Here is a 23,315-nt window from a genome sequence, read left to right as displayed (position 1 = left end):
CTGGATGGAGGAAGCAACATACTCATCAGTGATTGGTAGAGGTTGTTTTAAACCTGCAGTATGTTTTCGTTGGGTTGTGTTCTAAGCATTGTACTTTGGAAAGCATATTAATTTGCAATGATGTACAGCTGTTGTTACAAATATTTATTGTTTTTTGTTTTTTACAAAATGCCAGTATTATTTATCATTATCTCTGAGTATCTTTTTATATATTTTTTTCAGTTTTGTTTATGTTACCTTTGGTTGTTATTGGTGTTGTTTTGCAAAGTGCTTCCTCCTGAAATTGTTAGAACCCATGAGTGTAATAATCACATACTGATCGTAGCAGAACCTTCTGTACATGGTTATGGCCAATGTAAGTTTCCTCCTAGACTTAGACTTTTTACACAGACAGCACAAACACTCTGTAATAAGCCCCTGCTAGAGGGTTTAGAATGTGATCTGACTCGCTGTACATGTCAAACCGAAATGCTATGTGCTTGTCTATCAGAGTCTCTCTCTCTCTCTCTCTCTCTCTCTCTCTCTCTCTCTCTCTCTGTGGCAGGACGTGTAACATATACTAGTGGACCATGCAGAGTTGAGGAATTCCTGTACCGTGGTGGTGTTTGTGTTAACAGCAGATTAAAGGAAAACACTGAGACGTATTGTTTAATGACATGTTGGTCTTGTTTTCTTTTGTGCCCATACAGAGGTTACAGAAAGGTGAGAGCGCTACTGTGAGGTATAGATTTTACTCAGGAGATTCAGGTACCACATTCACCTACAGTAGAGCTGGCGTACCATTGATATGGCCATTAGCCTTCCGTGCAGGATCTCAGAATACTCATGACTTAAGTATCGATCATAAATCCAACACACTTTGACCAAACACAGAGAACAGCAAAGACATTAGTTCATTATTAATTCATCATTAGTTCTTTTTTTTCTTCTCTTTTTCTTTCTTTATATAACTTCATATCAGTGTCTTTTCAAGGTGCATCAGACTCCATATATTCTACATTCTTGCTGTGACTGTCTAAACTGCCAAAACTACATTACCTTGGTCAAACCATTAAATAAACAAACATGAAAACAGTTATTTCATATCGCAGCCTGTGAATTAAATGCAACTCATTAGCTATTCTTCTTTCATAAGAAGTCTCGTTAGCTAAAAACTCGTTAGCTATTCTTCTCTCATACTTATTCGTCTGTATGGAGCCGCTATCTATGCAAAGCTACAAACACGCTTGGCATTGTGGGTAACAGTGCTGAATTCCTGTGATATGTCAGTGAAAGCAGCTATATATCTGTGTTCATAGTGTACGTCCATGAAGCATCACAGAGGAGCACTGTTCTCAAATCAGTCTCACCGTGACGCACGTGATAATCGCAACTAGGGTGAGAATATTCTTAGAGTAAGTTCAGTTTGTCCTCTGCAAGGGTTCACGGGAACCGTTTCATTTGTGTCGCGGCTTCCCCCACACTAATACTGCACTCAAAGCCATAGAGGAGAGCCAGGCTGTTTAGAGGGCTGTCTGCTGGGGTTTTGGGCTTCAGGGAAAGTGACCATGTTGAAGACTCATTAGCTACACACAACTATGTGAGAGTGTGTGTGTCTTTCTGTCTGTCTATCTATCTGTGTGTGTGTGAAGTTTGCCCTCAGTGTCTTTACGCAGATCTCACACTGCCACTGATGCTGGTTAACTCATAAATCAACTCTGGAAGCTGGTAATTATCTTTCTGCCATGTCACACACCCGCACACACTGAACAGGAGCTGGCAGGCTCACTCACAAACTCACACACACACACACACACAGGTGCCCAGCTGCAGGGCGTGAGATGGGCGTTTAATGTGCTGACAGATCCTGGCTCCTAAGAGTGTGGGTGCGGCACTGCAGGTGTGTGTGTGTGTGTGTGTGAAATAGACTGTGTGTGTGTGTGCATCTGAGCTGGGCCGCAGGGTGATGCCAGAGCCAGCCCATCTGTAGCGCCATCACAGAGGTGCAGCGCGCCCATTCATCAGTATCCCACAATCCCCTGGGGTTGCGGTTTTGAGCATCGCAGCGTGGTACTATCGGGGCTGTTGGCAGAGGATGTGATGACACAGGAAATGGTGGGGGAAAACGATCATCACAATCAGGCCTCCCATAGACCACCAAACTATACGAGCCCTGGTCAGACACTGGCTCTGTCTAGTTAGTGTGGGGAAAGCATACTACGGCTAAAGTATACTACTACTGATGCATACTACTCAGTGCTACACTCACGTAGTGTACTTTCTTCATAGTGTTCTTCTGCTTCATGTTTTGCAAAGGCTTAACTCAGTGCTCTGTCTTACATGCGCGCACAGCATACGCTAATGCTAGTTAGTGACATGATAATATGACATAATATCATCCATTACTTATCATAATATATATATATATATATATAAGATATGCCGAGCAACATAAATAGAGTCTGTACAATTTTTTTTTTCATATAGCTTGTAAACATGAGTTGACTGCATATGGCTGAGACAGAGAAAAGTGAGTGACGGACAGACGGACAACCAGGTGACAGCCGACTGTGGGCCAGAACTGAGCCGAGACTAAGCCGCATCTCAGCCCGATGTGTCCCACAATCGGCTGCCATGTGGGAGTCGATCGACGCAACGAGTTATGGTCTCTGAATATTTCCTCATCATCCTATAGTGAGTCTCTCCTCTCCTCACCTCTCCTCTCTGTTGCTTATTCACATGAAGTGCAAATGCAATGGTGGAGTGAAAAACACACAGCGTCATATGTTCAAAACAAGTCAACGGTACAAAGCATTGAAAAGAGATGCATAATGTCAAACTGACATAGTTACCAAGACAGGTCCTGGTTACATGGTGCTGAAGTTGCATAATGAGTAAAGGTTTGTACACACCGTTCATTTCCATAGTGTTGATTTAACCACCCAAGACAGCGAGGAGGGGGGGGGCTGTCATCATATTAACTTTGGTTCGATTATTTTCCTAAATCAATATAAGACTTAAATTATTATCGTGGTCGAAGGCACTAAATAGTTTTCAAACATTACAATGTAAAGGAATTCCCTTTGTTTTAAGTTAGACATGTTAAGGTAAGAAAAAATAGTGTTTGTGATTCTCTAAATAAAAAAAGAAACGTTTAAATTTCTATCTCTGGCGAGCCAGCATGGCTGCAAAGTAATGCGAGTGCAAAAGATGACGCACAACTCTAATAAAGGCGGAGAACTAGCATTGTCCATTTTGGCTCTTGTCCAAACATGCCTGCCATGCTTCAAGTGACCCAACTTTTTGGGACCATGGAGAAGTGACACAGAGGAACACATCACTATTTTAGGTCAGTTCAGCGAGGTAATAATGTTAATCAGTTTATCCTCGTAATCATTCGGGAGTAACCAAGGAGACAAACTATTCCAGTTGAACAGCTGACACGAGCATGCATGTAAACAAGGAGCTTTTAGGACTCAGCTCGAGGATAATGGCTCCAAGAAAGAAAACATCAGCTGTTACCATGCCAACAGAGGTATGGCTTACCCAACACAACAAACGTTTGTATATGATGATCCCACTCTTAAAAAACAAAACAAAATAAAACATTACGTATGCCAAGGCATTAGTGTGTGCAGTTGGAATCTGGCTGCTTACACAAAACACAAAATAAACAATGTGGAGGAGGGAACACCACCTCATACCTCACTGAAGCCGACAAGGAGAGCCTTACCCAGAGACAAGTCATGGAAGTAACGCTTGCGTCTGCAACCCCAGATGAAGACCACTCTGTGTAGCTCCATCTCCAACAGCAAGGTCTCTCATCTGAGATGGGTAGGTGCTACTTCACTCTGGGACGGGGGAGCGGGTCATTCCAGCTGTAAGGTGACTGGGGGATTTGGGGTTAGGGGTCACAGGGGTTGGTCAGGTATAATGTCGGACGCCTCGGGGGACGTGAGGAGACCTCTCACAGGCTGTACTCCTGGCTGGAGGTCTCCGTGCCTTTGCGGTGGCGCGGGGAGGTGGCCATCTTGGTGGGGGAGGGCGATGCAGTGCTGGAGGACGAGTCGCTGCCCCCACCAGCCTCCGAGGCGCCCCCAGGGGGCAGAGAGGACAGATGGGGCACCGGGGGTGCCCTCTTCCGCCCCAGAAACCCCCCATCAAACGCCCCCCTCTTCTTGCCCTCCGCCCGGCTCTCCGACCCCCCTGCCCCGGCTGACGCCGAAGCGCCCTCCTCCTCCACCTGCACCTTCCTCCGGACGTCTCCCAGCCCGGGGCTGTCCGGAGCCGACCTCCCCCCCTCCGCCTGGCCCTCACTGGCCCTCCCCCACCAGCTCTCCAGACCTCCGCCTGCTCCTCCACTCCTGCGGTCGGAGGCGCCCTCCTCCCCGCTGCTCTCGGAGGTGGAGTGTCTGGGCTCGTCGGCCTGTCCGTCAGGCTCCAGCAGGCTGCGTCCCAGGCTGAAGCTCTGGAAGTCTCGGTAGCCGTGGAAGCTCTCGGTGCGGCGCGCTCTGGCCAGCAGGGGGCTCTCTCGGTACGGACGCAGTGCCCCGTAGGTGGCCGTCTCTGGGATGGGCTCCTGCAGCTGGAGGCTATAGGGCACACACACACACACACACACACACACACACACACACACAGACACAAACACACACACACACACACACACACACACACACACACACACACACACACACACACATAAACAAACTAGAATGTAATGCCAGAGGAATCACAATAGTGGATGGGAAGCTGCTGGCTTAATGTTGGTGGGGAAATTCCTGGAAAAAAAACCAATAAATCTCTTAATCTTTGAGTTCATACAAACCCTCGTGCCAAAAGACCTTGTCGTCAAAGTTCTTGAGATATAACACTCAAGGTGTTTTTTTGACCTTGACATTTGACCTCCAACATCAATTCACTTCATCTTTGAATCCATACAAATACTCATACCAAATTTCAGGCATGTATGTCAAGGCATTCTTGAGATATCGCACTTAGAGTGTTCATTGACTTGACCTTTGACCTCCAACATCAACTCACTTCATCTTTGAGTCCATACAAACACTTGTACAAATTTGAAGCATATGTGTCAAACCGTTCTGGAGATATAATGCGCAAAGCATGAGATATGGCTGTGACTTTTATTGACACAACGGAAACACTTAAACAGGATGTGTAGTTTTAGGGAGCACCAGATTGTATGCATTAGAAGCTGAGACAGTTTGATTCACAGGTGACACCTGTGCCAGTGTTCTAATTTGCCCGGGAACTACTCTGGGAGCTTAACGAGCGCAGCTGGCTTTAGGCCATTATGACATCACAGCCATTCAAGTCTATGGGGGGGAAATGAGCTTTTTACCATTTTTAATCCCCTATGAACTCAAAGATCAAGTGATTTAATGGGGTTTTTTTTCCAGGAATTTCCCCACCAACTTTAGCAGCTTTCCATCCACTATTGCAATTCCTCTGGCATTACATTCTAGTTTTAACATGGGTTTCCTCCGTAAAAGAGACCTGCATGTAACTTCACAGCATGCGGTTAAATCTTTAAATTCACGGACGTGTTTTGGCTTTATTTTTTTTGGCAAAAAACGTCACTCTTAACAGCCGCCAGTCTTTGAGAAGACGTGAAATATCCGCTGGAATTTTGTTTCTTACTATTACACCTGCCAGGGAATCCGTGTTATGTGGCTAAGCTGCTGCCTAGCAGGTGAAACAAGTTTAAATGGCTATAGCCTACATCTAAAACAATGTATTAGCTAGAAATGATGCCATATGTCTACATTCAATGCTAATTAAGCCACTTCGAAAGTTTGTTTAGATCCAGTGATTCTGCCGTCATGGAAACGCTACGTGACACTTCCGGACTCTTACGGAATAGAGTGGTGAAGTCCCGCCCCTTCCGTTTGCCTCCATGGGACCCATCTTTCAAAAAAATTTGAACGGCAGTCTATGGCGAAAAAGAAATTATTTTCTGGTCCCGGTTGACTTGTGCCTTGAATTACCCATATGATGTTTGTCAATTTTAAAGACAATTTTTCATGTAAAGACATTTGCAGTTTGTTTCGTAACTATTGAATTACAACATTGTGAAAGATCGTAATTCCAACGACTACAAACCCATCAGTCGCGCTAGTGACGTTAGCTCATTCACAGCCACACTAGATTGTACAAGCATACCAGCAACAGGTCTTAATTGGGCTTTCCTTGCCGAAGAAAATACCATGAGTCAGAGGATTAAACACATCAGGTAAGTTGTATTCCTCCATAGACTTTACATTACTGTTAAGTGACATAGCAGGCAGCAAGATGCAACCGTTAACTAGCTCTTATCGTTTCATTATGTTGGTGACGTACATCATTCGAGACGAGAGATGTAGTCCACTGAGTGGATTCGCACAAAACCAACATAACTTTTGAAGTCTATCGAACAACAGTACTTTCTTGACGTGAAAAATTATCTTTTAAATTCACACACATCATATGTGAAATTTGTGGCACAATTCAAACTGGACCAAAAAATAATTGTTATCTCTCCATTAACTCCCGTTCATAATTTTTTGAAAGATAGGTCCCATGGACCGGAAGTAGAAGGGGCGGGACTTCACCACTCTATACTTCCGTGAAGACATCACACTCTTCACCCTTAAAGGTGTGGGTGTTTCAACATTCTAACTTAAGATTCCGTTCCGCAACAATTGAAGGTTCTAAAATTCTATGTTGAATTCAATGAACCCTGATACTCTTTACAACGTTCATTTTCCAACATTCCCATCACACCGGTGTGACAGTACAACTTTAAGCGTTAATGCTAATCTCATCTGAGAGTGCAGTCTGCACTATAAGGCCACTAGGGACCCCAAGTGCGGTTCCTCAGCAGCACTTAAACAGCGCCAGAGACGGTACACCTTTAAGCGTTAATGCTAATCTCATCCCAAGTGCAGTTCCTCAGCAGCACTTAAACAGCGCCAGAGGAGTCGGAGCATCTCGCCATTTCAGCATGGTCAGCAAAGCCAGTTGCAAGTGCCCAGGTCAGACTGCAGCTCTTTATCAGGCAACAGCTTCTCTCTACAGAGGCTAGTAGTGAGACATTCTAAATGTTTGTCTGGGCACTAATAATTACACACACACACACACACAGAGAGAGAGGCTCTTCACCAGGGCATTCTAAAGGGCCATTCACACCAGGAACGATAACGGCAAAAATATACCGCTCTTGGTAAGTGTGGATGCTAATATCTTTATAGTTATCTTTCCTGGTGTGAACGGCCCTTAAATGTGTGAGCACTAAGAATCATACACACACACACACACACACACTCTTCACCAGTGCAATCTAACCCAGAGATGTAGAAATGCACATTCATATTTATCTTCTTAAACAAATATGATAAAGCCCAATTACGTGAATGTAAACACAGAGTTCAGGCAATACTGAGTCATTGTCGATATTTTCCTATTGTGCGATAAGTCAACAACATAATTATTGAGACAGGCTTACATCGAACACATTCAAAGTCATTTACACATATTTATACAAGTCACATGATTTTCTGTTTAGTTGTCATCACTCATAGGATTGACCTTAGTTAGAAAGCCAGGTTCTCTCCCTGTAGCTGACTGTAGCTGTCCTAGCTGAGCTGTGATTGGCCCGTGTGGTGGGGCAGAGCTCTCACCTGGAGCAGGACTCTCGAAGCCGATTGGGCTGCAGCACGGAGGGGGCGGGGCTTATGTTGGGTGTGGCACAGCGAGATGTGCTGAGGTCACATTGGTCCAGCAGCTTCAGAAGCTCCTCCTCTGTCGGACCTCCCACTTCTGTCCATCATGAAAAAAGGAGGAAGGAATAAGATTTCAGAGAATGAAACGCAGACCTGCTGCATTAGCTGGATTACAGAATGAGAGTTTATCAACTCTGGTATTGGAACGCAGACCTGCTGCATTAGCTGGATTACAGAATGAGAGTTTATCAACTCTGGTAATGGAACGCAGACCTGCTGAATTAGCTGGATTACAGAATGAGAGTTGATCAACTCTGGTAATGGAATTCAGTAATTTCCCACATTGTGTGTAAACCGCTGGACAGTGTTTTATGCAAATTAAAAAATGTGCGTGTGTGACTGACCAGTATCTCTCCTGACTGTCATAGCCCTTGTCAACAATGTCCATGGCAGCAGTGGTGTGTGTGTGTGTGTGTGTGTATGTGACTGACCTCTCTCTCTCCTGGCTGTCATAGCCCTTGTCAACAATGTCTACGGCAGCAGTGGTGTGTGTGTGTGTGTGACTGACCGGTCTCTCTCTGGGCCCTGTCGTCGGCCTTGTTGACCATGTCCATAGCGGTGGTGAGATCCCACATCTGGATGCTGCCGTTGGCTTGTCCGGTGAAGAGGTAGCGGCGCGGCCGCGAGCCCATGCGGCTGGAGCCTTCACACTCTCGCACCGTGAAGCAGGTGATGGTGGTGCCATCAACCGACTGCACCTCACAGATCCTGACCCACACACACACACACACACACACGTGTATATACACACATGCACATACACACACATACACAAACGCAGAAACACAGACAGACCAGATCAGTACATATAGGGACATAGGTCCACATATGATGCACAGGGGATCAATAAAGTATCTATCTATCTAGATAAATGTCAACACACACACACTCACTAAACGCTCCTTTGTGTATGTGTGTGTTTGCGTTCATTTAACAGTACAAGTAGCCCACAAAAGTATCCTCATAAATGATGCAAACTAGAAAGGATGGGATAGATATTGGATACTGTTAGAACGTGTACACACACACACAGTGTACCTTTTTCCAGTGGAGGAGAGGCGCACAAAGAGTTTGTTGGTGATGGGGATGACCTTCTGGATAAAGACCTGCTGGTCATCTCTCTCTCCAAACGGGCCTGTGGGAGTAACAGCAGTTCCATCACACACTATACCAAAATACCACTGTGCACACAATCACAAACTGTACAACTATACACACCATCACACACTATACTACTGTACTACTGTACACACAATCACACACTTTACTACTGTACACATTCACACCATCACACACTATACTACTGTACTACTGTACACACCATCACACACTATACTACTGTACACACCATCACACACTATACTCCATGTTTGGATACTGTCTGTCCACATTAGCACATATGCATAACCCCTCCCTCCATGCCACAGCCGAACTGTGGCCACACTTATACCTTTTCTTAAAATACAGTGTAGCTTCTCTGGCTAATTTGATCTTTGCTGCCGTCCCCTTATCTGTCCCCCTCTCATTGTAATGCCTTAACGGTCATGCCCCATCTGCGTCTTCCCTCGCCCCTTCCTGCTTACCGACGTCATTTCCTGCGGAGTAGCTGTTGTGGCTCTCAGCCTCCTCCAGGGAGAGGATCTTAAAGGAGGCCAGAGGTGTGGAGCCCGGCTGGGTGGAGATCATCCCCCGGAAGCGCGTCACCGTCCAGGTGCGCACGTGGTTGTTGTCAGCACACACTGATCACACACACACCCAACACACAAACCCAACACACACACACACACACGCATTTATAAACAGTGTTTAAAGAATGATTTAGATTTTTTTTTTTTTTTTTACTCATTTAGAATTTTGAGCAATATTGTATAAGTCAAGTTCATTGTCATTGTTCATTGGTTTTACGTTTATGGTCCTGTATTAAAAATGTATGAAATAATTGTTTTCTGGCTCTCTCTGCCTTACATAAAAAAAAAACATATCCTCACAAGAACCAACATTCTGGCACGTAATCACATCGCCAAAGGAAATCTAGCATCATTGTTACGTTACATGAAAAAAAGTAGCCTTTACTAAAACAAGTTTTAGTCTCACTAATAAAAACACATCCATGACCCAGGTCTAGCACTGGTCATCTTAGATTTTCCCATCAGCACCTTGGCCAGCGGGGCTCACCTGACACCAGGTGTTTCTCGGAGAGCATGATCTTGGTGACGGGGCTGCGATGGACAGTGAAGGTTTGGAAGAGTTGGGGCCCCGAGCCCACCGTCTCGGGGTGCTGGACGATCACACGCACCGCTCCAGAGCTGGTCCCGTACGCAATCTCAATCCAGTTACCGCTCACACCTGCACAACACACACACACACACACACACACACAGGGAGAGAGATGTGCTATATCAATCCAGTTACCACTCAAAACTACAGCACACAAATACACACACACACACACACAGGAGAGAGATGCGCTATATCAATCCAGTTACCACTCAAAACTACAGCACACAAATACACACACACACACACAGGAGAGAGATGCGCTATATCAATCCAGTTACCACTCAAAACTACAGCACACAAATACACACACACACACACACAGGAGAGAGATGCGCTATATCAATCCAGTTACCACTCACAACTACAGCACACAAATACACACACACACACAGGAGAGAGATGTGCTATATCAATCCAGTTACCACTCAAAACTACAGCACACAAATACACACACACACACACAGGAGAGAGATGTGCTATATCAATCCAGTTACCACTCAAAACTACAGCACACAAGTATACACACACACACACATATCTCAATCTAGTTCCCCTTAACAGAGATGGATGGATGAGGTGAGGAGAAGAATGAGGAGAGGAGAGCTGGGAGGATGAGGAAAGGAGAGATGAATTGAGGAGAGGAGAGATGGGTGGATGAGGAAAGGAGAGATGAATTGAGGAGAGGAGAGATGGGTGGATGAAAGGAGAAGGAGAGGAGAGGTGGGTGAGGGGAGGAGGAGAGGAGGAGATGGGGGGAGGAGGAGAGGAGAGATGGGTGGGTGAGGAGAGGAGGAGATGGGTGGATGAGGGGAGGAGAGATGGGTAGATGAGGAGAGGAGGAGATGGGGGGAGGAGGAGAGGAGAGATGGGTGGATGAGGGGAGGAGAGATGGATGAGGGGAGGAGGAGGAGGAGGAGACGGGTAGAGCCACTCACTGGTCTTTGGGGTGAGGTAGACACTGAGGGCAGTGATGGCGTCGTTCGAGGGGTCGTGGTAGAGCTCCGTCACCAGCAGATCATTATCCTTCATCCGCAGAGGAAACTTCTGCATGTCTAACACACACAAACACACACACACACACACACACAGACTCAGGACAGGCAGCTGTGACAAAACACATCCCATAGAAACCTACACTCACAGCAGTAGTGTTAATAAATCTAAGCTGAATATAACTGTTAAATGTAGAAATCAGTTATTAAGACTCTGAAGACCTTATTAAGACTCTGAAGGCCTTATTAAGATTTTAAAGACCTTAATAAGACTTCCACCCACTCCATGAAGGGCAGAGACCACAGGTGATAGAGACCAGATGGGACAAAGAGTACCGGTACTTTAAATTGATCTGTACTTCTGTAACGTCCAGCCAATTTACTCCTAAGCCACCTGGGGGTGTGCTGCATTATTCATTCAGTATGATTAGCTCATTAGCAGAGAATCACGTGGCAGCTGGACATTTCCCAGCCTTAGTTCTTTCTTAATACCAGTTCTAGGCACAACACATCCTCACATACCTATGCTACTAGTCTTGAAGGCACAACACATCCTCACATAGCTGCCCTACTAGTCTTGAAGGCACAACACAGGGTCAAAGGTCATATATAACAGGGCCGAGACATGGTGACCCTCTACCTTGTCTGACCATTTGAAGTAAATCAGTTGTATGAGCAAATACATTCACATAGACAAACAGACTCTGATGACAATAGTGAGGGTAAAAATACAGCGCTAATAGCTGTTTATAACTGCCCAAGGCAATTTAATCCCCCCCCCCCCCTTGATCAAACCGAGACAGCTGGGTTATATAAATCTTACAGCTGTCCTGTCATTAGGTTGCATGATCAGAGGGTCAGTTCCCAGCATTGCTTCTTGTCTACACAATGACTTCATGTTATTCAATGCAAATGATGTTTGTGGCTAGCCAAAGTTTACATACTGTAGATAGCCAACTCCGCCTCTAATAGTTCCCTCTGCTTTATCTCTAAGGTCAAGGTCTGGACACTTTGTATATACACACACACACACACACACACACACACACACACACACACACACACACACACACATTAAACATACCAGAGCTTTGTTTAAAGAAACAGTGCACTTTCTACAGCCTGCAGAAGACTTGTTCCTCCAAGATGTTCCTAATATTCCTGACTACGGTATGTTCATCTATGCATGAATTTTTTTTACGTTTTCCACTGTTTTTCCACTCCTGCCTATCTTCTCTTTTGTTGTACTCCCTGCTGGACTGGAGGCAGCTATGGGGGAGATCTGAGAGACTGCTATGGGAACAGAGGGGGGAGATCTCAGAGCTGAGCTCTCACCGATGTAGTAGATGGAGCCGTTATTGCAGCCCAGCAGCAGGAAGGAGCCGGCCGTGTCACAGCTGGTGATGGGCACCACGTCCTGCACCTGAGACACACACACACAGAGACATATGCACACATACGCACACACACACACAAACAGACACATACAACATACACACACACACACACAGAGACACATGCACGCATACGCACACACACATACAAACAGACACATACAACATACACACACACACAGAGACACATGCACACATACACACACATATACAAACATACACATACAACACACACACACACACAGGAACAGGGATCAGAGGTCATCTGGGAGGCACACAGAGGTCAATGTCCTTGCCACAGATCACCAGACCACCTGTGACTGTAGCTCACTGACCCATTCAGTCAGCTGTGTCTGCCGCTCACAGAGCTCACCATCCAGCTGTCAGTGTCTGTGGTCAGGAGAAATACCAAGCAGCAAGCAAGCTTGCGGACATGCTCACTGCCCAGTGCCTTTCTTAACGACACTACGTACTTCCATCCCACTCTTATTGCAACGTTTTAACATGAGTTTACAATTTAATTTAAAGGGGAACTTGGCAGGATTTCCCCATCTGCTGGAGAAATTGTGCATTATGCTATTTCAAACTGCGGGAAAAGGTAACGATAAAGCACATGGATTTGTTTACAAGCTAGCGAACGGTTAGCATAAGTTTGGCAGAACTATGTGGATGTTACAAGGTAAGAAACACGATTTAAAACAAGTTTCTTGTTTCTCACTTCTCTTCCGGACGGTAGTCTCAATGTTGCAAGGTTGGTTTTCCGCCTGGGGACGCTAGGGCGAAATGGAGAAAGTCGCCATTTTCACCGGAACAGGTCATTTAACCATCCAAATGATTTCTAAATGGGTTTATTACGTTGAAATAGTTGCCAAGTTCCCCTTTAACAAGTTTACATTTTAACAATGAGTTTAACATCATTTCGCACTATTCAGTTCACTTAAATATATAATCAGTTTGATTTACATTAGATCAGATTTTACCTCACAGTCCTACATGCGGAAAACACTAAAGGGCTGTACACACCAGGACCGATATGAAAGAGATGACCGCAACTATAACAATATGAGCATCCACACTGACCAGCATAAAAGAAAGTCCCCCCTCGCGTTAATGAATGTGATGTCTAAACTTTGATGGATTCTCATTGGCTGTCGGCTTGTTATCGTTCTCACTTGTGATTCCTAATAATAATGTTTTTCATGTTGTTATTGTTATAGTTAATGTATGGACGTTTATATTAGCTAGAGTGATACTTTTTTTCCATTATTGTTATAGATATCGTTAGCATTCTTGGTGTGAATGGCCTTTAAAGTTGAAGTATCTAAAGCCTTGTCTTTTAATAGCATATTGCTTCAACCAAATAAGCTCCAATTTCAACAGCATCTCCAGTCTAAATGTATTGTAGTGCATTTTAGTCCAAATCTAATCCCTGCTGATGGTTCAGACGTAGTCCTCTGATTGGTGGAGAGGTTGGGGGCGTACCTGCCAGTGCTGAGTGACGGCGTTCCACACCCCGACTTTCCCCGTGTGGCTGGTGGCCACCAGCTGACTCCCAATGAAGAAGAGAGAGTCCACAGGTACCCCCAGACTGAACACACCTAAACACACCCCAAAACACACAGCACGGATTACATACACCCCAAAACACACAGCATGTGTTACATACACCCCAAAACACACAGCACAGATTATATACACCCCAAAACACACAGCACAGATTATATACACCCCAAAATGTTTGCTCAACACTCCCCACCCCCCCTTCACCTACCACCACAAATACAATTACATTTTGTGGGAAACACTGAGCACGCATTAGTCCATGGGTACCCCCAGACTCAACACACCTGAACGCACCCCAAAAACACATAGCACACACTTACACACAACATGGGTTAGAGCCAGAAGCAAACACTCTCAGGCTACTGGTTTTTCTACAAGCACAGCAGTAACATGTGTAGAGATGTGTGAGTAGTCCATCCAGGATTATCAACACAAAACCGAGGGATTAGCTGATTAGCTGTGGGGTTTCTTATGCCTGTGCAATGCACACAGTAAGGCAGACCATGTAAGGTATTAGATTAGCACTATAATGATGTAATTCAATTCCTGGCTATGGTGACTGTTGAAGTCAGGACCAGTGATGTGAAACTGCTAAGATCTATTCACACATTGCAGCTTGTTTTACCCTAGGAGTGTACAACTGCACTGTAAGTATGCAATTGAAACGGTTGACAAGTTCCCGGTCAACTGATAGCCAGCTAGAGCTTATGCAGTGCTTTTTATATGATATTTGATACATCATAAAATAGACTGCATTTCACACAGACACAAGCAATAATGCAGCTGTCTGAAGCATGTTTTTCAATTTCAAATGAATTTCCATATGAAGGACAGATAAGCCCACGTGTCCCAACAAACCGCCTTGGCTATGCACACTACACACACTTCTGTGCTCTGGCCCAGACCACTTCATTTAAGTGTGAAAAACACACACACACAACTTTCACAGTCCAATATCACCAACTGTATTGCCAAGACACCAGTTGGCGTGCTAGAAAGCCTTCCATAAGTGGCAGCTGTGTTAAATCTCAACTAAAAGGCATTGTGATTCACACACAACCGTTGTAAAAGACACACAAACACACACACAGACACAGACACACAGACACACAGACACACACACACCTATCTCATTCCCGTTCCCCCCATCCTGGATGCTCCATAGAATGATGCTGCTCTCTGAAGCAGCTGCTACCATCTTGTCTTTGTCGCCATGGGGACCACCCACCACCTTAGCATTCAAAGCCACACGCTCGATTGGCCAGTCCAGGTACGGGCTTGAGAACACCTGCTGCCAACCTGACGACTCCTTGATCCTAAATACACACACACACACACACACACACACACACATACATACACATACATAAACACATTTCACAGATAAACAAAAGCCACATGCATTTACACAAACTAACATATCTACTGAACTCATTTCTAATGAATCAGATGTAGAACTAAATGGGGTGACCAAACCTGTAACATATGACGAAATGTGCGTAGGCAACAACGATCCAGTTATGGTGGCCAGCAACAATCAGCACCTTTCTCGGATCAACGGGAGAGCCTGACAAAACAAAACAGTCACACGCAAACTCAGTCTGTCCATTTGGTCATTTCCATAAACTGTATGTACATATATGCTGCTGTTCCCTGGAAATGTATTGGATGAGACTTTAAACATGACTCCCATGAAACCTAAAAGGTTGTGAAATGAATCAGTGTGTAGCATGAACATTGCTTCTGTTTTGGTGCAATACACATGCAGTCTACATGCAGTACTCATCAGTCTGAAACATTTGACTCCGAAATGCACCACATCCGTTCTGATGACTAACAGAAATTATATCAAAGAGACATCAAGGACTCTAATTGGTTGTTATTTCATTTAGCCAACTAAATGAAGATTTAGATTGGCTATTTTTTCCATTCTCTCATTTCTCATTGGCTGCTGTGTGCTTCCCTCATCTCCATCCTCACATGACTTGAGTAATGCATCTCTGTAGGCCTCACAAAGAGAGCATCTCAGTTCCACATAAAAGGCCTTTCACTGGTCACTTATACACTCACACACATGCACACACACTCACTCATATACACACAAACACATACACACACACACACACACACACTCATATACACACACTCACTCATATACACACAAACACACACACACACACACACACTCATATACACACAAACACATACACACACACACACACACACACACACACACACACTCATACACACACACACACAGTCACTCATACACACACACACACACACACACACACACACACAAACACAAACCCTCCCTCTCCTCTTTTCCCACAATCCCTTGCTGCAGCTCTGCTGCTGCCCTAACAAAGCCAAGTGACTAACACAGTGGACATGTCTGGTCCCTGATAGCCTCATGAACTGACCATAGTAACAGCACTCACTCTCAGCACTTCACTATGCAAAATAAGTAAGTAGTATAAGTATATATACTCTTTTGATCCCAATCTGTGAATTACTGAAACAAACACAGCACACAGTGTACACACAGTGAGGTGAAGCACACACTAATCCCAGCGCAGTGAGCTGCCTGCAACAACAGCGGCGCTCAGGGAGCAGTGAGGGGTTAGGTGTCTTGCTCAAGGGCACTTCAGCCTACTGGTCGGGGTTCGAACCGGCAACCCGGTTACAGGTTCGAAGCGCTAACCAGTAGGCCACGGCTGCCCCAACATGCTGCCTCCAACATGCCCTCCAGCAAATGGATTCTGATTTACAGTCAGCGTTTTATCAATCTCAAAATCATATCAGCTAGAGCGATACTTTTTTGTTGTTATTCTTGTAGTTATCGTTCTTGGTGTGAACGGCCCTATAGTCTGAATGCCAATTCAGTAGTACAGACCCTAAAAGCCTAAAACTACTGAATGTGTTGTTCAGAAGCCTATCTCATTTTCATCTGCACGAAACGGAGTCGAGTGTTGTGTGTTAGTGTGTGTGTGTGTCCCTCCCTATACACACCTCACATAGTTACTGTGGTGCTTGTGTACGTCCTCTCACCTAAAGTTGCTGTGACACTTGTGTGTGTCTGTGTCTGTGTCTGTGTCTGTGTCTGTGTCTGTGTCTGTGTCTGTGTGTGTGTGTGTGTGTGTGTGTGTCTGTGTGTGTGCGTGTCCTCACCTAGTCGCTGGGTTGCGTCTGCCCCTGAGGGTCCCGGCAGGCCTGGATGTCTGGTGGGTCTGGGGGGGAACCCTCCCTCCGCCCCCCCGGGCCCCGACCGCTCCTCTGGGGCCCCTACAGCTGCTGCCGATGCCCCAACACTGCTGCTCTTACGCGCCGGGATTGCTACACACACACACACACACACACACACACACACACACACACACACACACACACACACACACACACAGGGGATATACCATACCCCACTCAACAGCTGCTGGCAGGTGTGGTGTGTGTGTGTGTGTGTGTACTCAGAACATTTAAAGGACAGGGACAGGTGTGTATGTGGTGACAGCACAGAGTACTGAGTAAGTGAATAATAGTAACAGACAGTGAGTAATCGTGTGAGCTCACTTGGCTAAATAGACTCGGAGTCTGTGTGCATGTGTGTGCTCACAAGACTGAATCTTTGGCAGAGAGGTGCATTATGGGGTGTACCTGGAGGCGGCAGGTATCCGTGAAACAGAACACTGCCACACGACGACCGCTCCAGTTCCTCACACAGCAACAGTCGCCGCACTGCGCCATGGCAACAAGGAAACAACAACATCAACAACAAACCACGTGCCAACTAATAAACTCCTAGCTTGGCATAATTAAACTGGAAGCGGGTTACACCAGTTAGCATATAGCTAAGAGGGAGCTATCGGCTAACTGGTGTAATTCACTTCCAGTGAATTATGCTAAGCTAGGCTAACGGTTTCAAACTGGGTTATTGCAAGCACAGAGAAGAGAAGGGTATGTATCCTCTTATCTAATGCGGTAAATAAGCTAATTTCCCAAAAGGTTCTTTTAAGGTTGTATCAGCGATGGCGGGGTAACGTCACTTCTGTTGACGTTCAAACAAAACAGAGAGCTAGCTCGCTACTCCCTCCCCCTCCCTCCCGTGCAATTGAAACTCTCCTTAACGCGCATCTCGTCGGTTATTGGTTGGAACACTTTATTTTGCCTTTGAGTGGGTGCCAACCCTTGTTGGTAGCAACTGTTTTTGTGTACAGATCTCAGAGTGTAGGCTGCCTACAGAGACGTGTTTTTTTGACGGCCTGCTTATGGGGTGGGCAGCTAGCGGATCGTTAGGAAAGATTAGATGAACATGATCATTTATGCTTGGGCCTTTTTTGGGCCTGTAATCGCTGATACAACCAAAGTGAAAGTCGTTACACCATGTCTGCAGTCAGGCTGAGAGAGTCAGACAGAGTGAAGTCTCGAGAGGTGCCCTTACCTAACGGGGTTATCCCGTAAAACTCAGCTTCATGCCGTAGGACGTTTATATTCACCCCCCTATGAGAGAACATCAAGAGCTCAACTGAGTTACACTAATCTAATGTAGTGAAAGTGAATGTAAAAAAAGACATATGAAGAAGTGAACCTATTTAAAAATATATATTAAAATGCAACAGTGGTTACTCTACCGCAAGTCCAATTCCTTCGTCCGCAGAAAGTTCAGAATCGGTGCAAACACTGTTGGGTCCCTGTCAATAAATATCTGCAAGAGAAAATTTAGTTGTTTTTTTTATATTATATACTTTTTTATATTATTTTTTTATATTATATACTTTTAATTACTTTCTGCTGTTAGTGAATGTGTGTGTGTGTGTTGTCTGTATGCTACTGTGACCTTGAATTGCCCCTGGGGATCAATAAAGTATCTAACACCAATACGAATGCTGATCAGACAAACGTAAAGTATGAGGGGGTGTGTAAGTCGTTGTATCAGAGAACGTGACGTTAGGTAGATGGGTGTCCATATTGGATCAGTACTCACAGCTCCAGTTTCGTCCCTCAGAGTTGAGATTCGCCCACTGAGCAAACTGCAAGACAACAACACAACACACAGTTAGAACAACAACAACAACAACTTTATACAGCGCATGATCAAGACATCCATAGTGCTTTTACAGTGAAGTGGGGAACCTCATTAACCACCACCAATGTGTAGAACCCACCTGGGTGATGCATGGCAGCCATTATGCGCCAGAACGCTTACCACACACCAGCTTGAGGTGGAGAGTGAAGGAATGAACAAATGACAATCACATTGCGGGATGATCAGGAGGCCAGATTAAACGAGCCAGGTTAGGAATTTAGCCAGGACACTGGGGGGAACCCCCTACTCTTTGCGATAAGTGCCATGGGATCTTTAATGACCAATGAGTCAGGACCTCGGTTTAACGTCTCATCCGAAGGAGGATTTAGTGCGGGAGAGTGGAGGCTAAACATGTGGCAGCATTGGTCTTGTGCCACTTCCTCTGAGCCATTCTTTACAGTACAAACATGTCACATTACAGAGAAAAATACACAAAGACACTACCATGTTAATGACACCTGTGTGTGTGTGTGTGTGTGAGAGAGAGAGAGTGTGGTGAGGGGTACCTTGAGAAGAAAGAGTCTGGAATCCACATAAGGGTCTGTCTGGAGGTGCTAAACCTGGAGATGACAGGAATGTGTGTAAGTTGTCATGGTAAATGACAAACAGTTGTTGTTTTTTTCTCACACATTAGATTATTTCTTCATGTGTGTCTTCTTCAGTGCAGTGTACAATCCTGGTCAACCACAACTATGCTTTTAGGACATATGTGGTTAAGGTTAAGGAGAGTGGATGACATAACCATCCATCACAGCGTATTATTACAGTGATGCAATAAAAATGTGGTCTCCTCCCTCTCTCATACAGTTAAGCTGGGTTAACCCAATCTCTTTGCATGGGGTTGTATGTCAACATTTCTACAGCGGTCATTATGACCACAGAGCATGTGAGCTGAGGCGCTGGCAGCAGACAGACAGATCATTCATGTTTATGGTGATGTATCGTGTGGGATCCATTCTCTGTGGTTTAATCCGAGTAAGAGAATGGTCATCCGACGCGGCTTCTGGTAGGCTACACAGGAGGGCCGGGCAGCGGGTTATCTCTGCTCCGCATGCAGCAATGGCATTACCTCATCCCTGTCATAAATTTACTTTCGATTGCCCTTTTCATCGCTGGATGGTTGCCATGCAGGTTTAAGAGAAACTTCAAAACGGAGCCGAGCTAAACTGTCAGCATATTAATACTGACCAGACTATTTAGTTCACAACGGTCAACGTGACATTTGGTGAACTTGTTTGTGAAATGCTGATGAATGTTTCCATTGTGAACCCAGCTAAGTATCCATGAGGATTTTTGCATAAGGAGAGTGCTGAACAGGACAGGGTTTAAAACATTTGACAGTAACGTTATCTCTTGTCATAGGGGTCATAGGCTGTCCGAAAGCTAGCTATGTGGGCCCTGAGTTAAATCCGCATTTGACGCTAATCCTGCATATTTTGACGCATTTGTGATTAAACTGAGGGAATAATACCAAGCTGTTATTTGCAGCCAAACACGCCTAAAGTAGCCTAGGTTATAGCCTAGGCTACTTGTTTGAGGGGAACAGTCATGAATTGCATGTTATGTCAATAACAAAACCACGTGTCAGAAGAAAATGTAAAGCCATGAGTTATTGGTGTTGAAGGCTACACATTTCTTCAAATATGACCACCACTGTTATCTTAAATCCCAAATAGTTTCAGAAATTCAGGTGACTTGGTAAACTTGCGACAAATGGTAACATGTTTTCCCTGAACGGGACAGGGACAGGGAGGGAGTCCGTAGCCTACAGTCCCGACACAGACCAGACCAGTTCAGTAAGCTACATTTGTAAGGGCCTGTGGCTATGTCCATCGTGTGGTCAAGGACTTCCATACGCAAGGATAATGTAGGCTAGCAACCAGCTTCATTACACTGTAAGAAAACACGAGAATTGCGCACAACACTCACCTCGTTCCGCCGACGTTAAGTTGAATAATTTCTCCCATCCCAGGTGTAACACTGTTGCAAACCCCTGCCATGTTGTTTATCTCCTCATCGAGTGACACGGTCGATTCTGTCAATTAGTATCCAGTTTGTTTATGTATCCAGCTTCTCGGACGTTACTTACTCGGATTTTTCTTCTCGACCCACCACCGCCGCCCCCATGAAAACACTACGCCTCACTCCTGCATCGAAACACCGCTGTCTCGCAACGGCGGGCTATGAGTACACAGCTTGTAAACACTCTCTCGTCATATCTGGAATCTGTCCCTATTGATGTTAACTAAAGACCGGATAGATATACGTGGGTAATGAGAGGGTCTTGAGAATCCCCTTCGCTGTTTCTTGGCGTTGGGGTGGAGGCTGCTAGCCTTGTGAGCAGCGATGCTAAGGTCTGGAGTAGCAGCCAATCCGGCAACGTCATTCCTTTCTCATGGCCGTAGCCCCGCCTTGCATTTCGAGTAGGCTAGACAGCTCTCCCGTCTCGCGTCTCGTCTCTTCCCTGGAATCCAACTGGGAAGTCGGCTTAATCCGAGGGTAACAGTATGGTGATTCATTGTAAACAATGGCATCGGATTGATTGGAAGAGATTAAAGAAATGTGTAACTGTTTACTGTTAAAACAAAGAAACTGTGTTCTTCCTGCAAGCGTTTTATTTACTGTTTTGATTCAGGTGGCCTATCTTGAATCAGACATTTGTATGTTGTGTTGTGTTTGCCTGCAATCATAGTGGTAAACAATTAGATTACTGAAGTAGGCTAAATTGTGTCTTTGGCTTGTTTTAGTTTAAAAGGAGCCAAACACCACTTCACCATACTTACACAGCAATGCCCCCCTACATACACAGCACATTATTTCATCAGGAAGCTTCTCCAACACACATCCCCAACATACAGCACACTGTCCCCCAATACACAGCACATTGTCTCATGAGGAAGCTTCTCCAACACACATTTTGCACACTGCCCTCTCCCCACATACACAGCACACTATCCCATCTCCCCTGTCATCCCCCAACACACACACAAGACCCTGGCAGTTGGGTTAGCCCCTTGAGCCGTGGATCTGCCCAAGGTTTCTTCCTTGGTAAGGGAGTTTTTCCTTGCCCCTTGGGTGCTCCTTGTTGGTGCCCCAATTCCAATCCTCCCTCACCTTTCTTATGCAGCCCTTGCCACTTAATCTACTAAACCCTTCTTCTACTGCACTTTTTACCCCCCCCCCCAACATAATTTCACTGCATTTCTTACTTCCAGTAACTATATGCATGTGACAATAAACTTCCTTGTATCCTTGAATCCTTGTAAGTGCTCCCATTAGGCTATTCTGTCCCATCACTCCATCACGATGTGATTAGAGACCTAGATCATTTACCATTTACAAAAGAGTAGCCTAATTTATTTGTTGATGTTTATGGTAAATATATTTAAACTGATAAATGATACATATATTTAACTGCAATCAAATTTACATCAACTTTGTTTTGCATTATAGGCTAGGCTACTCCCTCATATGTTGTGTAGCCTATAGCTGTACTCTTTGTTGATTTTTCTTGAGTTGAAATATCAAACGTAAATGTTAATCTTTTAACTTTGTTGCTCTGTCATGCCTAAACCACTTTGTTTTTTTTTATGTATTTATTTATTCAGACACTTTTAATCCAAAGTGATTTACATATGTTAACTATATTATAAGGGATTGCATTGTCCCCAGAGCAACTTGGGGTTAAGTGCCTTGCTCAAGGGCACAACAGTGGAAGCCAGGAATTGAACCCACAACTTTTCCAGCTACTGTGTGCTAGCCCAGCTCCTTAGCCACTATGCTACGCTGCAAATGCATTTTCTCAGCCATGCCTTGCCATGCTCTATCTGTCAATGTCAGAGTAAAAGGCCAGAATGTGCTCTCGATGCTAAGTGGTTCAGATGATTCGCTGCGGTGGATGGCGGCGGGGCGGGCCGTAACGATGAGCAGACCCAGCTGACCACACTGAGTCAGAATCCTGCTGGAGCATCCGGTCTTACCCAACTCCCCAGCCTCGCTCAGCCCTATATCATGGCAGACTGCCTCAACCGTGGTACTACATTTAAGACTCTGTCCTTGAATTAAGATACATTTACTTAATCCACTGGCAGATAAATGTACTTGTTTTTATGTCTTAATTTAATAAGATTTTTAATTATTTTAAGTCAAATAATCTTATTAGAAAGCTCAAAGTAAGTATTTAAGTATACTAAATAACTTTTTATCTTCATATAAGAACACTTGGTAAGATATAATTTTTTGT

The 23,315-nt window shown here is 44.9% G+C and overlaps 1 protein-coding gene across 1 annotated transcript; it reads right to left on the bottom strand.

Moving 5' to 3' along the window:
* Positions 1 to 644: 644 nt before the first annotated feature.
* kctd3 (potassium channel tetramerization domain containing 3) lies at positions 645 to 21,413 on the bottom strand. The gene is made up of 18 exons (XM_048227850.1): positions 21,002 to 21,413; positions 19,579 to 19,632; positions 18,971 to 19,016; positions 18,618 to 18,691; positions 18,428 to 18,486; positions 17,644 to 17,724; positions 17,161 to 17,325; positions 15,466 to 15,556; positions 15,115 to 15,305; positions 13,909 to 14,024; positions 12,368 to 12,455; positions 10,976 to 11,092; positions 9,936 to 10,106; positions 9,344 to 9,499; positions 8,799 to 8,895; positions 8,269 to 8,468; positions 7,659 to 7,797; positions 645 to 4,571 (listed from the first exon to the last, which is right to left on the bottom strand). Exons 1-18 carry the CDS (start codon positions 21,070 to 21,072, stop codon positions 3,947 to 3,949), a joined length of 2,541 nt encoding a protein of 846 aa, XP_048083807.1. The 5' UTR covers positions 21,073 to 21,413; the 3' UTR covers positions 645 to 3,946.
* Between the last annotated feature and the right edge of the window lie 1,902 nt (positions 21,414 to 23,315).

Source organism: Alosa alosa, chromosome 19, assembly GCF_017589495.1.
Source record: "Alosa alosa isolate M-15738 ecotype Scorff River chromosome 19, AALO_Geno_1.1, whole genome shotgun sequence".
NCBI lineage: Eukaryota > Metazoa > Chordata > Actinopteri > Clupeiformes > Clupeidae > Alosa > Alosa alosa.
Note: the sequence above shows the minus strand (reverse complement) of the source record. Positions and strands in the feature narration are given on the sequence as shown.